Source organism: Onychostruthus taczanowskii, unplaced genomic scaffold, assembly GCF_017590055.1.
Source record: "Onychostruthus taczanowskii isolate IOZ18803 unplaced genomic scaffold, ASM1759005v1 scaffold8, whole genome shotgun sequence".
Classification (NCBI taxonomy): domain Eukaryota; kingdom Metazoa; phylum Chordata; class Aves; order Passeriformes; family Passeridae; genus Onychostruthus; species Onychostruthus taczanowskii.
Window position 1 is genome coordinate 4,613,520 of NW_024505892.1, and position 17,394 is coordinate 4,630,913.

General features: G+C 35.4%; 1 protein-coding gene and 1 long non-coding RNA gene across 11 annotated transcripts in view; one reads left to right on the top strand and one right to left on the bottom strand.

Annotated features, from left to right (window-relative positions):
• The window catches only part of LOC121346145, a 28,875-nt gene extending 14,758 nt beyond the window's left edge, over positions 1 to 14,117 (top strand). Inside the window, exons 4-9 of one of the 5 annotated variants that reach the window (XR_005954051.1) lie at positions 3,557 to 3,735; positions 7,045 to 7,160; positions 8,296 to 8,513; positions 10,167 to 10,224; positions 10,930 to 11,023; positions 11,803 to 14,117. This is a non-coding gene — a long non-coding RNA (uncharacterized LOC121346145). The other 4 variants (XR_005954050.1, XR_005954054.1, XR_005954055.1 and 1 more) reach the window with 4 other exon arrangements.
• Positions 1 to 17,394, bottom strand: part of TRDN (triadin) — a 232,542-nt gene that overhangs the window by 130,959 nt on the left and 84,189 nt on the right. For all 6 annotated transcript variants that reach the window (XM_041423668.1, XM_041423670.1, XM_041423667.1 and 3 more), the window contains one exon: positions 16,683 to 16,742. In XM_041423668.1, coding sequence (XP_041279602.1) covers positions 16,683 to 16,742 — 60 coding nt within the window. The remainder of the gene's footprint in view (positions 1 to 16,682; positions 16,743 to 17,394) is intronic.

Consider the following 17,394-nt stretch of genomic DNA (forward strand, 5'->3'; position numbering starts at 1 on the left):
ACATTTTAAACCAATGAAATCCATGTGACTCAAACATATGCTGAAATGTTACGGTTCTGGTTTTCTTCCTTAGACTCAAAAGATAATAATAATACTATAATAATAAGGTTGCATACTCATGATGCCTCTTCTACAACAAAGTCTTATTTTCTTCTGTCAAACAAATGATCTTTAGTTGCTCCCTAAAGTCCACTTAATGAGCTCCTGGAAACACCAGAAAAATTATGATGTTTCTCATCCTCAAGGCTTATTCTTAATTAGCCAATACCAACCAGGTCATGCATTGTAAACACTGATGAGGTTTTGATTCCAGCTGCTGACTGAAACACCTCTACTCTCTCAGTGTTCAGCTGGGACTTTCTGTACAGTCTTAGCCTATGTGCAGATATCATGTTTTGTACAAAACACTTCTCACTTCATCTCTCCACAGATTCACGAACATATTTAATGTACTCTTATGTTACCTATGCTTATTTTCTAGTTTATGACATATTTGCAGTCTCCTTATATCCTTTCATTTTACTGGCATTTAGTCTCAGTAGCTATCCTGTCACTGTCATTTGGAAAGTGTATTTTTTTGTGACCTGAGAAATAAAATTAAGTAGTTAAATGTAATATTAATTCAGTCATATGCACCAGCATACATTCACTGCACCAGAGTCCACATGCAAACAGACTGTTAAAGCTCAGCTCCAGCTTCACATCAGAAACTCAAAGCCATGCCTCATGCTTGATGATAGACTCAGAAAAGAAATTAAGGCTTTAATGGGTCTTGGAAACTGCAACATCTTACTTACCCCTCTCACTTTGCAAAGGTGTGTATACTCATGGGGAATGCATGAGAAAAACATCATCTTGAAGACAGCAGTGGGATTTGAGCATCGTGGACTTAATGTTATTGCATCTCATCACCACATGTACAATTGCAGGCACATAATTTGTAAGTGTGTGATTCAGTTTATCCAGTAATTTGTATAAAATATCAAACGTAGAGCTGCTCAAACTTGACATGTGCCTGAGTCACTGACAAAATGTTGACATATTGATAAAACCAATGTATTGAAGGTGTTTTGCAACAAATGGTAATAATCCTAATTTTTCCATGTATTTCCTGTCTTGGCAATAAACCCAAGTGCATATTTACTGATATCACTGAATAACTATAGCCTTAAAATGAATGTTAGGCAAACTTCAGGAATCCAGATATTTAGCCACGATTTTCCAAATGCTTTCTGTCTGAAAAAAAAATATCTTGAAGTTGCAAAATGAACAAATGAGCTGCTGATTACCTTTGTTACCAACCAGAATAGAAAAAATATATTCATAACCATGTCAACACACAGAAACAGGAGCAACTGAATTTCCAGTTCAGAATGAAAACAAAAAACAACATAGCAATTAATAAAGAATGGGTAATCTTATTTTTCCTTCTATATTTGATCAAAGTCCTATAATAAACATTAGCTCTTTTTTTCCCTACTGGAAAATAAAACTGGAAAGCAGACCACCTATTCTCCAGTAAGAAAAAGTGATAGTTTTTATAACTTGAATTAATATTTTGTGGTAAAAAGGATAAAGGGCATTGGCTCAGAATGTTGAGTAGATGAGTAATGATGAAGGATAGTAGATAATTTGGACTGCAGAATGGCATCTACAGTATGGGGCAGTGATCTAACTCCTCTAGGTCAAATTATAGGCTGGCCTCATTATCTCCCTGTGCTTTGCTGTGGCTGCAGTTTTCTAACGATAGCACCAATGTGCTCATAATGCCAGTATGATACCACTTATTGCTAATGACTTGTCAAGTTCTATTTTATAGCTTTACAAGTTTTAAGCAAATCATTTATTTCATGCAAATTGACCACATGATCCAATATGAGAGTGTTTTAAGTTTAAGCTTCACAGATCAAAAACTTTCCCTTAGGCCAAAATGTTTGTTCTAAGCAGGTTCCTATCCCCTCTGATAAAAGGCTTCTTTAATGTTTCCATGTCTTATTAAATGTCTCTCTATTCACTTTGATGAGAATGTAAAGGACAGTAAATGAATAAATATTTTATCCATTCTTTTGATGAAATATGTTAAAGGGGATAACCTAAGTCAAATTTCTTTTCTTTTCCTTCTTCTCTTTAAGTTATAAAGCACAAGTGGTTTACTGTATTAGAGACAACTGATAAATAGAAATGAGGAATTGGCTTCAACAGATCAGACCATTTGTATTAATGATGTCTAGTATCTTGACTCTGGCAGTGGCCAGTTGGACACATATCCATGATGTAAATGAGAGGAAGGCAGGAGGTATTTAATGCTCCCTGTGGACAACCAGATTAGTCCATGAATTACGAGAAGTTGTTATCCAGATTACCACTGTTATTGCTGGACATACACTTATCTCACAGCTTTAAAAATGCAACCACAAAAAAGCACTGCAGAGTTATTTTCTTCTCATTTCCAACATAGCTTTCATTTTTCTGCTACGAGATAAGCCACTAAGGTTCATTTAAGCTGCTTTAAAAAAAAAAAAATAAGCTTTGATTTCTCCAAAAGATGTAATTGCAAGCACAAAAATGTCCATGCATTTCTATGCCAGTCTGTGCCTAGAGTTGATCCACAACATTTCCATGTGTCATCTGTCCATGCAGCTGTGCTTTAGGTATCTCCTTCATATATGGTAATGTATAAAGCTGACAACAAATTACATCTGATGAAAACTGAAAGAGTGAAATATTCTTTCTATTCTTGGATTTAAGCTCATGGGAATGACCTCACCAGGAGAAAAAGTGTCACATTAAGACACGAGTACCTTCCTCCACAGCATGAAAGGAAAGAAATAGGCTGCAAGGATGAGTAGAAGGTTTAGGACTCTAACTAGGTAACATGAATACTTCATTGAAAATCAGCTACAGTCCTCAAGCTCTGGGAAACTTCTGTCATCAGTGTTTATCACATTGCTTGAGATGTCTTGAAGAAATTAATCCTGACTTGGTTTATTAATATTTTAGATTTTTTTATTTCATGATAAAGAATACAAGACAAACTTTAATTGCCTTACTTTTCTCAATCTAGGAAGTATCTTTCTATGTGTGTCAAAAATGTCACATTTAAATACTGAGTATAAATTGATTTACGATAACATCAAAATATGTGAGTTTTCCTTTTTTCTTGATCTTCTGAGTTCAACTTGTCTGCAGTAACCTTTTTAAAGTGTCCAAATATATATTTCTAAATAAAAATATTAAATACTTGTAATTATTATTATTATTATTATTATTATTATTATTGCATTTCAGACTGGTGAATATTCCAATTGGATATGGAGAGAAATAATGCCATCACAGAGTGCAATATTTGGAAATACTATTCCTATGACTGTTCATTTCCTAATATCCATATACTAGTTCCTTGAACAGCAGGAATCCTATGGTCCAACAGCACCAATACTTTGTTACAGTTTCTCAGTGCAGCAAAATGTCTTCAGAGAAATCTCATTCTGCGCAGATATGACATCATTCTCTAGTGATGATAAAAATAATTCAAATAAAGTAATTGTCTTTGCAGAGTCATTTGTTATGAAAAGCAAATTCCAATCAAATGTTTAATGAATGTTGGAACAAGGCATGGATCAGCAGAATGAGGCAAGACTGCCAAATATGCTTTTAGAGGGCTTAAAACATAATGGAGTCCAACCCTTTTGCACAGGCTTCCCGTTTTGATGTGTAAGTTGCTACAAGTTAAAGGTGAGTCCCCAGCTTTCAGTCATTACTCTCCAGACATTAGGCTGTGACTGTTCCAGGGAAAGGTTTCTCTGCTTATTATGTGTGCATGAAAGGAGCAAACTGTTTTTTCACTAAGAAAGAACAGCTGAGGATCAAGAGGTGAGATTATGTAACTGTACTGAACAATGCAAATGCTCATTTTCTGGAATGTATTACTTGAAATAAAATGCTGATGCCCCATATAGGCATTCTTTCCTAAGGAACACACTGTGACACAAAGATTTCATGCACACTGGCAATTAAATGGGGCCTGGTTACATTGCTGGGCTCTGGAATTCAGATATACATATCCTGCAACATGTTTTTGGATAGCCTCTGACAACTTTGACTTGTGCCAAGCAGCAGTGTCTCAAAAAATTCATTGGCTCGGTTCAGGAATTGGCAGGGGCCAGGGACCACTCCCAATAGATAGCTGAGATACATCCAACCCATTTTGACCTTGAGGAAGTGCACTGGATGTGGATCTCTCTATGAGAGAAAAAATCACATTCAGAGAAAGAACAGTTGAGTTGAGTTTGATTTAGTAATCTGGATGTGGCCATATAACAAAATTACGTCAAATGGGGAAAAAAATACTAAATAAGATTTTAATGACCTATTTGGAACAAAATTTTGGCAGGGGAGGATGGAATTAATGTATAATAAAATGAGATTTTTAAGAAACTGTATTTTAGTAGCCAACATATTTTTCAGTTTTTTAATTTAACTCAGGAGGTGGCTCTTTATTAAATGCTTAATTGCCCCACATAAAGTGAAACTGATTTTGCTTAAGGTTGATGATATTACTTAAGAAAAACCTATGCCACAGTATATGTAGTGATTACCAGCAGCAATGCAATCTTTTAAATTTTAGTATTGTCACACTGACTATCAGCCAGTTTTTTTATGATGCATAAGAAAAGAAAAAAAGGAAAGATCACATGGGTAATGACAAATCTGTCTATCTAGCTATGTTCCACTAGATTTATGTGTTTGAAATCCACTAACAATAACACAAGTAATTTTGGAACTCTACATAGAGTCTAACTTTGAGTAAAGCAGTTTATTGTGAGATACTCCCTCAACACAGGGGCAATGAGACCAGGCCTATATAAATAACTTAACAACCTTGGGAGTCCATCCATCTATAAAGCTGAAAGCAAGGATCAGTAGGTTAAACCTGAGGGTGTAGGAAGGAAGGATGCAGACTGATATTCTAAATGCTCTTTTGAAAGGGAGCAAGGGGAAGGATTACATTTCTCTTCTCAAGGCACCAAACAACAAGTAGCAGCAACTTGATAGGCTCCTATTTTTAATGCATAAAGATTTGAGTTCATCCTTTGTTGTTGATAATGAATTCCTATATATGTTTCTGTGTAGTAATAATATATGCTATATACCTGTGCATGCATGAACATATAAATCATATCAATATCTATTTTGAATGAATCAGAGAAAGGCTAGGGTTAGAAGGGACCTTGAAGATTATCTATTTCCAAATTCCTACCATGGTTTAGTGATGTTTCTGAACAGAAAATACTTGATTTGGCAATTAAACAGGTGTGAGAATCATTGTTGCAGACTCCTGGAGGTTGTGTGAACATCAGTTGCTGTGTTTTCACTCAGACACCAAATCCAATTAAAGTCACAGCTGGGAATTTGTTTGATATATTTTTTTCCCCTATGCATTTGTATCTCACACAATGCAAGTGTGCATAACAAGGGTACAAATGAGGCAGTCAAGAAAGGCGTGGGTTGAGCTATTGGCGTTTTGGGTTTTTTTTCTGTTTTAAATTAAAGTGGATACTGTGGGTCCAGAAATTCATGCAATGTATTTTATCCGCATGACAGAGCTTTCAGTTTAATCTATTTACAAAAGCATATCTGTGACAACTCCCTTACATAGATTTTTTTACCACAAAATCCCTCTTTAGGTCAATCCATATTTGTGTAAACTTCTAATTCTTATGTTCAGAAGACTGACGTCATCAAGGAGTTAAGAGCTATGCATTAACAGTTTTGTAATTATATGTTAAGAAGTCACACAGCCTTTCCTGACATTAAAATAAAATTCAATTGAAAAAATTGAAAATTGAATTTGCTGCCTCCACTTCTTCACATTATTTATCATGGGCAGTTAGCAGGTAAAAATAACATAGACATAGACATGTTATGTCTAGAAATATCAAAAGATGGACCTCAAAGAACTAAGTACCAGGACAGTGGAAATTATGGGTTATTGTGTGGTAATGATGGGTTATTAAAGGCATAGTGTAGTACAAAAGGACTGTAAACACAGATTATAAAATGAAAAGATATATTCAGTCTTTCTCTCTCTCCCCAAATAACCTTTAATAAATTGGTATATACAGTGACCCCTAGCATAATTAACCTGAATATCAGGAGTTGGCATAGATTTTTTTTTTTTCACAATATGAAATATCCAATTAAAACAGAAAACACTGCAACTAAATACTTGCAGCTAACAATTAAACAGAACAGAGGGACCTTATAAGCTGTTATGTTGAAAAGTAATAGACATTGACCATGCCATATGAGCACTGTTTAGTAATTTCTGTTCTTTGCATTTGGTTTATCCGTACATAGCATATTTTCAACCATCCTTAGTCCAACTACATCTAAGAAACATTCAGTGCTCAAGTCAGAAAAGCTATAAGTGATTGCTACAAGAATGATAATGCTTCATGTTGTCTTCAAGAAGAGTGCATATGTCAGTTTTTGCAAAACAAAAACAGCCTAACATGGACAAAATCAAATTACAGATAAAATTACAAATTTTGATAATCTCTCACAATTACAGATATTTGTGGATAATGAATATACTTAATATAGAAATCCCTGGAAGTCAAACTAAATCCAAGCATCTCTGTCCCCAAGCCACAAAGTTTTTCATATCTCTGAATCTTTTTGCTAGAATGAGACAAACAAGGAGTTAATGATTATGTTACCTGTCTTGTCTACACTTGACAATCACTTAAGACAGTGAATCCATAGCAATTTTTCAGAAGTTAGAATTTCAATAATGCAGTCTGAAGTTAGAGGGAAAAGTACTGAGAGGTTTTGTTAGATCAAATATCAGAGGAGGCCCCAAAGCTGCAGAGGTGTTGGCTCCTAACTCCTGTTTATTCACTCCCACTGAAATCACTGGGAGCAAAGTTCCATGGCTACAGTTATGGAACTAATGCTGGAAGAAAAACCTGCAATACTGGAGATCATGATTATTTTAAACCAATAATGCCTTGGTAGCTACTGATTCTTCTTTCCCTTCAGTTTTTCCAGGGAAGATGCTCTATGCTTTGAAGAAGCTGTTTTTAGAACAAAGGGTCCTGGGATTCACTGTCATGAGTTTTAACCCTAGTACTCAAGGCATCCTCCATGATTTTTGGGTAAATGACTTAACTTACCATGTCTTTCCATTAAACATATAAATGGATCTAACAGAAATTTAAAAAAATAAATAAAAACTGAACACTGTGAGCATCCAGCAACTAAAATTCCAAATCTTAAATTCTATGAAAGAGGAAGCTCTAAAGGTTGAGCTTTTGTTCTGATGCAAAAATTGTTTAGGTTTCTTTTGTTTGAATCATTTGAATAGGGAATATCTTCCACATTTATTCAAGAAAATATTTCTCTCTCCATTCCTTTTTTTTTCCCTTTCACTCACTCCCAAAACACTATAGCAACTGGAATGTATTTTTTTTCCAAGTGGCATTACTGTTTCCTTGATTACATCAACAGCTGCCTGTGATAACATAATTTGAAATTTTATGACAAATTTTATTTGTCATTTCAAGTCTTCATTTGAACAAAATTCTTGCTTGCACATTTGCAGCATATTTCTTGAATGTATGTAGGTTCTCTCACTACCAGACATTTAAAAGTTAACTTTCAGACAGTTATATCTAGATAAGTCACCCAAGGGATCCATTTATAGTCAATGGAGAGAAATTGGTACCTTCAAAGGGTGATTCATCTTTTCTATCTTAGGCATCTTTCTTAGGATGAAATTGTCCTCCAGAGGCCTCCATTTCATACCACTGGCTATAAAGACAGCTAAAGGTTAAAGCTGGGCAATTAACTTTTGGGTATCTAAGTGAGGTGCAATGAATTGCAAACATTTTATTTTGCAGTTGTCCATAAAGATGATGCTTCATGCCACCAAAATATACCAGGGCTAAAAGAGCCATGCATGGTTTTTCACACTGTAAATACTATTGGTAACACATTGCTCCTCAAACCACCAAAAATTGTATGAATGAATATCACATATAGGAAGAATTTTGGGTTTAAGCCTAATTAAAAAAAATTGTTTAGGGATAATGTGTGTGGACATTTAAGACCTTTTGAAATCTCTGTTATTTACTTTGTCAGATAATACTGGGTGTATTGAAGGACAAAGTGAAACATTAGGAAGAAAGGTGAATTTTCAGAGGGAGGAATAGAGGTTCCTGATGAATTAAAAATAAAGCAATTTTTGACTCATTATTGGTATATGTCATAAGTTCAACATCTTTTTGACAGGGCAGATATATGCAGGATGAAAGCTGACATCAAAAGAAAGATGCACCTGAAGAAAGAATGGTGAAAGGAATGGATCTGCCACAGCTTACAGTCCCAGTGGCTGCAGATGAGCTGCAGATGAGATGCATAAGTAGGTGGGCATTAAAAAAGGGTTGTGTTTCTTAGGCCAAAGCTGAACACTCTTCTGTCTACTGCATCATGTTCTCAGACCAGAAAAGGTGAGGAATTCTTGCTAAGCTGAAACGCTTCATGATGGAATGTATCTTGTCAAAGTACTTGTAGATCCTTTCTATGCTCTTTTTATTTATGTGATATGGTAAATTGGTTCCATTACTGTTGTTGAAAGTGATTCTCCTCATTTTCCAGCAGAGAGAGCACAGATTTCTATGCTGGGATGACGAGAGTAACTTCTAGTTTCATAATAGAGATATAGAGTTTTTATTTTTAATAAAAAATGCAGGAGAAAAGTGGAAGCTCTTCAGAACACTTTTTTTCCTTCTTCATGATGTTTTAGTGTATTCAGCATCAGGAGGTGTTTAAAGGCACATTACACAGATGTCAGCTATTTTCCTTGTTGTTAAAGTTGAGAGAGATTCAATGTATGGTGGCTAACTTCGCTAAGAATTTTCAGAATTGTATTCTGACGATAACAGATTCATTAGCTCACTTATAATTTTAGTTGTATAACCTGAGCTTACAAAACTGACTAAAGGAGAAGATTGTGGGTTATCATGTTTCATCAAAGGCAAATGTTCACTTGCAACCCATATACGATTCCTGCTTTACTGAAATGGTTGGCATTTAAGATGCCGTTGGCCATCTTGCTTAGTTAAGCAACCCTACAATGGAGCATTGCCTTCAGCTTACTCTGACAACCTTCCTGTATTCATTCCAAGTGGCAAGACCCTGCTTCCATCTCCTGTGTATTTCCTGCTTACACTTGAGTAATGACAGGAGTTCCTTGTTCATCCATGCAAGTCTCTTGCCCTCTTTGGTTTTTTGTTCATTGGGGTGCATCATTCTTGAGCCTGGAGGAAGTGATTCTTGATTTTCAACCAGGTGTCTTGGACCCCTCTTCCTATGGGATCTCTTGCCATGGGATTCTTCCAGGAAGATCCCTAAAGTGTTATCTGTCCTGAAATCCATGGTTGCAATCTTCCTTGCTGCCCTGCTTCTTCCTTGCCCATTGCTGAACTCCACAATCTCACGGTCACTGCGGCCAAGGCAGCACCTCAGCCTTCACATCTCTGAGAAGGCCTTCCCTGTTTGTCACTATGAGGAAATCATTCCTTGTAGGACCCTCCACTGTCTCTGTCAGGAAGCTGTCATCAATTTACAGGAGCTTCCTGGACTGTTTGTGCCCCGTTGTGTTACTTCTCCAGTAGATATCAGGATAGTTACATTTCTTCCCAAGAATCTGTGCCGGTGACTTTGAGGCTGCTTCAAGCTGCCTCTGGAATGCTTCCATTTTTTAACTTACTTTTTGTAAGTTAAAAAAGCATCAGTAGCATCAGTATCTGCTATAATAATTCTAAATGGAAATCAATTATGACAATGAGTCATTAAACTCAGTTACTATTTTACAAAGTCCCTTGCTAAACTTATTTTTACATTTTAAATAGGAAACTATTTGTTTACTATTAGCTGTTTAGGAGGGGTGTTTTGGCATTCAACTTTTGCCTTTATTTTCTAAATAGCTTACTTTTCAAAACTCAAGTAGTTGAGTCTTTTTATGATCCTCCATTGAAATCAACCTTCATTTGAAGCTTGTTTACTGAACTATGTGAAATGCTTTTAATACTAAATAGTAGCAATAAACAAAATGCAATTGTGAGAATAATTTGTTTACTCTCATTTCTCTGCCTTCACAGCTTAAATTTGTTTGTTTCCATTAAAATCGAAGATTTAGACTCATTTCCATCAGCAAAGGTTTGTGGCTTTCTCTTGTACCTCATAATTTTGACCCTCAGAATGCCTTGCAGTGAACTATCAAAGAAACACATCCATTCCTTTCTGCAGAAGCAGAATACCTCACATTCCCTTTGTAGCTGTTTCCAAGAGAGTGAGTAGTTTGAAATTTTTTGGCCAAGTTACAATGAAGTGCCACAAGAGTGTTGACAGATGCAGCTTCATGTGCCAGCATCTGGCTCTGATTCACAGTGGGATGATATAAACTGGGAATAATGGGTAGTTGTTTTGCCTCTGTGGGATGGTGTCAGGATTGCAAGCTGATAACATTCGCTTTGAGAGATCAATGTAATTTCAGAGTTTGACAAAATAGACAGGTTTTGGGGTGGGCTGGGGACAAGAGTCTTGTTAAAATGACTGGATATCCTCTTATAGTGGACATCCTCCCATAGTGGATATCCTCTCATAGCAGAATAGAAGTTTAAAGAAGGAATGTTTAACTCCAAATGACAGATAATGTTTATTGTAAGAATTGCACATTAATAAATTAGTTAGAAAACTTTTAAATAACTCAAACTTTTCAGTTTCTCATACATGTATTTAAAATTGCTGTTCATTAATTCTTTCCATTCAAAGTCTTTGAAAAATATTGAAAACTCTCCTGGGATATTACTAGAGAAATAAATATTTCTTTCATTCAATCATTGCCATTTATGCTATCCACAGAAACAAATGGGTTGGCAAGGGTTTCGTCATGTGAACAGTTTTTTTGGATAAACTGATGGACAATTTATTCATCATTTTGTCAAAAAAAAAAAAGGTAAGAAGAAGAATCCAGATGAATCTTTTCAAATTTTGGGGTACAATATTTCCCTCAGCAGGCAGTAAAAAAGTAAAAAGTTAAAAAATATCTGGCTTGGTTTTTTTCTCCTGTTGGGTACAGGGCTATTGAGTAGCTTGCACCAGAAAGCATCTCTCCATAGGAAAAAAATAAAATTCATTTAGCATTTACTCTCAAATGGGAAAGCCCATAACTCAGTTGAAAGTTTTTCATGCTGAATATCTTCAAACAGCAAACTAATAGTATGCTTTCTTATTTATTATGACTGATTTTTATTTATTTTTCTAATTGCACTTCATTAAATATATCCCCAGGGAAACTATATCAAAGTTGTCTCCATGTAAATGTAATGTAACAAGTTGAAATGTTACTCCCTGTCATTGAGATATCCATAACACATCCTAGACTAATCAAGTAGGAGTGACACTTAAAAATAGTTCAAGAGCCTAAAGCGTTTTTCTATCTGAACAGCGAAGGGCAAGTATTTAGTTCCAGAGCTACAGCCCACCCACAGCAAATACAGGCATTTTTACTTTCTAAAGTAGTCTTTATTGTTCTAGGTCTTTTTTGGGTTTGGGTTTTTTTTTTTTTTTCAGTAATATAGTCCATGATCTTTCAATATTGACGTACCTTCATGCAGTATTTCCATATTTTTTGGATATTATCATAATGATATTAAGTATAATAAGTATCATAATTGTAGTCTTGAAATTCTCTTGCCGTATTGTGTAATAACAGTAGTCCCTTCTCTTTGACAGAATATTTCTTGACAATGAGGAAGAGGCAAGCCTTGGAAGGAAATTGTAGACATGAAGGATTTTCAGTCTACACTTTCCAGGACCAAGCAGTCTGCCAGATTCTCCATGGATACTCATCACAATTTGCCTTAATTTCTTGACTCTTCATGTTTGTTTGGGGGGAGGGGGTGGAGGTAGGGGTGTAGGGGAGTGGTGTTTACGAGCATAAATGCAAAAGGTGAGGCTTCAATTATTATTTTAATGAGAAGGTGGAATGCCTGTTTTACCCTATGGGATACTCTCTTGCAATGTACACATGCCAGAAATCATGGTGAATTTTTCCAAGTCATATATTTTTTCAAGGTAAGTAAAATTGTCTACAACACATTGGCTTTCATATTGGCTTTGGGACTGGCTTTGAGACCCTGGCATGGAAACACACAATATACATTGATGAAAGGAATTGATATGGTCACATTCCTTTGCAGTCTAGCTGTGATTGGAAACAGTTATATAGTGACACAAGCTCTATAGGGCAATCATGTGCTTCAGTGCTAAGGTTTTAGAAAGTCTAAATTGTGAATAATACCACATCTCTGTTCTCACTGTCTTTGTCACAAATTAAGAAACTGTAAAATCATCCAGTAGTGAGTTGGGTGTACTGTGAAATGCAAGTGGTTTAACCAAACCCAGAACAGAGTAAAGGTATGCATGCAAAATAAACTTCTAAGTGATTAAAAAGAAAACAAAAATCACATCGAGTAAATAAAATGCCTGTGAGAAAAAAAAGTGCATCTCATGACTAAATACCCAAGCCATACTTATCACTCTTAATTCAGCATGCACAACAACAAGCTGAGGTGCCATGCAGAAACACAGACATGCAAAAATCCAGTTTCAGTAGTTGCAAAACAAAAAAGGCGTTTCATCAGAACAGCTTCTTGATCTGCCAGATTAGTGACTGGCAGGGAAAGCAGGGGAAGAGCAGGAAACAGACTTGTGGCACAAGGGGAATAAATAGAGTAGGTGCAGTTAACTTAGAGAATTGTGCGCTCAGTTGTGCTGAAAGAGTGACCAATTAGTGCCTGAAATCCCTCCACATGGGTGAGGATTTCAAATTCTCTAATGTCAAAAAAATAGTTATGAAAACAAGTTTCAAAATTTCTGCTAAAATAGAAACCTTTCTCCTACCAGTAAAAAATAAACTATGAATAAGAACATTAGAAATAGAACAAAATATAGGAATAGCAAACAAATTATCAAATACAAGGAATAGACTATATCCATTAAACTACATGTCAGTGACCTTCTGCATCAAAAATGCTATCTTGGACTTAAGAAATGCCAGTAGAGAAATAAAGGTAGCAGTCAGAACAAACATTTTTAAATAATCAAGCTTTCCACCTAAGGTCTTAATCTTTATAAGGAAAACTTGGAAAATAAATCCTGAAAGAAATGCATATTAATTCTTTCTTTACAGGCAGACAAAAGGAGCAGAAAACAGTTTGGGCAGAGTGATTTGTTAATGCTGAGACAGCATTGCCTCAGCTGAGCAACTGTAGTGCAGGGACAAATAGGACCAGAAAATCTATGAAAGGTAGCTCAGCAGTTCCTCTGAGATATTGTCACTTATAATGAGCATGTTAGACAGAAAAAAAAAATATTTTTAAAGCCCATTTCTCAAGAGATAAAATCAGAAAGCAGTTTTTTATACCATGTGCAGGAAGTCTCAAGTGGTCTACCTCTAAAATGTATCAATAGAACCCAACTGGTCACTGTTGCAGTCATGATATTCATGTGAAGAACTTCTGGATTAGAAAAAATGAGTTTATGGCTAAAACTCCACTGTTATCATTGTAAAGTGCTGAGACCCTCAAATACTTCTCTTTCATAAAAAATAAAATATTTCTCAGAATTTATTTGATATTGATACAATTATTGTGGTTTAAAGGAGGACATCTGTGAAATTTGTCAGTATCAAGGACAAATACTTGCAGAAAAAAAATCAGCAAAACAAGAAAGCCAGCTAATGCTGCATGAAGCATCTTGGAAAAATTCTTCCTTATATGGCTTCCTTGAATTCCCTGTGTACATTTAATTCATTTTTTATAGCTAAGACTGCATTGTCTTGATGAAATATTGAGCAGGTGAAGAATATTTCAGCTTCATTTTTTAAAATCAACATAAGAGCATTAACTGACCTCCTACAGTGTGTGACTAACAAAATGCATTATTTGATATAATTTAAGAAATGTATTTATTAATGAAACCTAAGGAACTGAGTTTTGCTTTTAATGTTAATTTTTTGAGCACTATAAAATGCCATATTAAGTGAACTACTTTTCTATAAATTCTTGCTCAATATTTATATTTTAACAAACTCTTAATCTTATAGTATTGTATATGATTTTTTTTTATAATAGAAACATTGCAAAAGTTCTTTGTAAGAAAAAATGCTGAATGATATTACTAATAGTGACATTATAAATTTTGCCTAAGGAATCAGAAATTTATGTTTGATGAAATCAATCACAGAAAATCCCAATATGTCTATGCAAAGGAATTTTCTACGATAACATTTTTTTCTCCTTCACAAATGGTAATGTTACTATTGATAGAAATTATTCCTTGTTTGAAAAAATTGCAGTGCCAAGGTGACTATAATTTAATTCCCCAGCTGATTTGCACTCAGAATTCTTTGTTTTGACAAAGTTCTTTACCATAAAATATATAGACAGATAAAAGGATAAAATATACCAGATTGTAAATCTAATTGGATATTAGGGTTATTAAAGGGTGTTTTCCCCCCATTTATGTATTCAGTAGAATGAATTACAGTAATACTTCTGTTCACAAAAAGACAGTGTAAAATGAGCACTTTGCCTGAGAAAGACAGTAATAAACTAATCGAGGTACTGTTTGGTGGCACTCTTCTCAATGATTTCCATAAATCAAGGCTGATCATACCTGACCTCTACTTTGCTTCTCAGAAATACTGACTAGTGTTTCTGGAGTCTGGCGGTTCCAGCATTGCTTTTCACAGCTGGTGGGTTCAATGAAGCTTGTTTTCAAGGCAATACTTTTTTTTTTTTTCCTCCTCCCACAAAAACACATCTGGCTTCAGCACAACAACCATCTGCAACATTTAACTTCAGGGCTCAACAAGTGACTTGAGAGGTCAAAAAGCAGTCACTTTACAGGCAGAGCCCCAGGTGGACTTTGGGAGATGTTAAGGGGTAGTCCTTTTCCACTTCACCTAAAAATTAGATTATTAAAGATACTTTAAGACTTATTTCCACTTTTTGGAGCCTAAACCTATCACCCTAATTTTTCATTCACTTGCAAGGCCATCTGATCACCTTAATGGTGACACCTTAATGTCTTTCAGCTCTTTAACCTGTGGTTTCTAACCACAAGTCTGTCATAGCACACTGGTATGACACAAGACAAACACTGGAAGAGAAGAGTCATGTCTTTTATCTTCTGAAATTCAAGTCACTACACACTTCATTCTCTATTTCACTGCTCCCCTTCATGGATTTCCCAGTTTCCTTGTAGCTGGAAAAGTAAACACTGAAAAACCCCAAACTGTCCCTTCTTACAGCACATCTGCTTTGCCTCAGGGGAGGGTCAAACAGGCCAGGGAGCCTTCTGGGAAAAAAAGGTCTTTTTTGCTGCTGCTCGTAAATGTCAGGAGAACTGTAAAAAAGATCTTGAAGATCTCCATGAAAGTCTTTCTTGTGTGAATTGTTGATGGTACAGCTGTGTAAATCCAGAAACTAGGTCATTCACATTGGTACAGGGTGTTATTTTTTAAATCAAAGCATGACAGAGTCTCTGGAAGTTTTGCCTAATTATTCTCCCCCCCCGAGCCTAAAGCAGTCCCTCTGTTTATAACTGGTTGTCTTTAGATGTCCTAGAGGAGATGCAGTACTTTACTCTCTTTTAATGGAACCCTCTCCCTACTGAATCCCAAGTTTGTTCATTTTCTCTCCACAAAAAGCTGTGTCCTCTCTCTCTCCCCTTTGAGAGAGTCTTTCTTTCTCACTGCATCCTTAGGATTTACCAGCTCTGTCTGAGCCTGGGCATATCAAGAGAGGATGTAAGCCACAAGGCAGAGATAAGAAAAAAAAACAACCAATTCAGGGATGGACCAGTGGAGAGTTTGTTGAGCAAATAACTGAACAAACAAAGCTGGTAATGTTCAGAGTGTCCTTAAATATTCTCTCCTTAACTCTTTTCATGAATATTATTGCTTTGCATTCCTAGGGTTATGTCTCTTTACAGTATGTCTAGACTTCAGCAGGAAGAGTATTTATTAAATAAGGTCAGGGTCGAATGACTTAATATTATGAGATGATGCTCAGTCATCATCAGTAGCTCTATCTTCTTTTTTTGGTGAGGAATTAGGTGTCTGTGTTAGAACAGATTAGCATGGAGATGTGAGAAGGGAGAAGATAAAGCACAGAAATGGTGGATCAGCTAAGGTATTTTAAATACTAACAACAATGGAAGTTTTATTTTTGAAGCATTTTGGAGTTAAGCCTTGCTATTTGTGGAGAAAAAAACCTAATAAACCAAATAATAAGCTATTATCAATAAGCTCCTTCCTCCTGTGTCTCAGCCAAAAGAAGCATGGAAAATTTCAGCAATTTCTACAGCCTTCCATTGACTCTACTTTTAACATAACCTTGATTTAAATTCATGCATTGTAGACAGAAAATTAGAAGCTTTAAGAAAACAGCCATTAGCTCTTATGCTTTATTAAAACTATTTGCACACTCTTTGTTGCTCTTGTGAGACCTTTCAATAATAAAAAACCACACTTTTAATACATAAAGGAGCAAAAACTTGCAGGGAAACAGAATATTAGAACAGAGTTCAATGATATAGGAAAGTACCTGGATAAAAATCCCCTTGTGCAAACATGTCAATCACATAGCGACAGAATGCATATTGATCTAACAGAGCAAAAAGGAAAAGAAGAGTAATGAAGAAAATAAATTTAGAATGTCAGTTGTACTTAACACTGAAGATAAAGTTTGGCAGTGCAAAGACATCTCAGTAGTTTTTCATGGGTAGTCTTACTTACTATATATTTGTGGTTTTTTTCCTGACCTTCAAGTGGTGCTTATGTTTAGAAAGTGACAATTTGTTGTCCAGATCTAATTCAAAACCTCTAGCCAAGAAGTGCAGAGCTGCCAGTGTCCCAGAGCTACCACTTCTTTTGCTGGGCCAGCTTTTCTTGGCATATATCCTAACCCCTTACACAAGTACTGTGCAAACTGCTGCCTGGCCACAGGTATCATAGAATTTTCATCATTCATGAAGACCAATTTCACAGAAAGCTGATAGAAAATTTTTTAAAAAAGGTTTTGTATCACTGTATTTTGTTAATATGTTTTTACCCATAAAATAAATATGTATATTTAGTGGCTCATCATATAAAGAGAACTTTGTGTACTTACACTCCTGCAGCAATAAGATTTTTCTACAGAATTCTACTTTTTCACTACAGAATAATTCACCAAACACTAATTTTTACAAATACATATGTATATATTAAATTTGTGTGTGTGTATATATATATATAAATATATATACACTATTTGT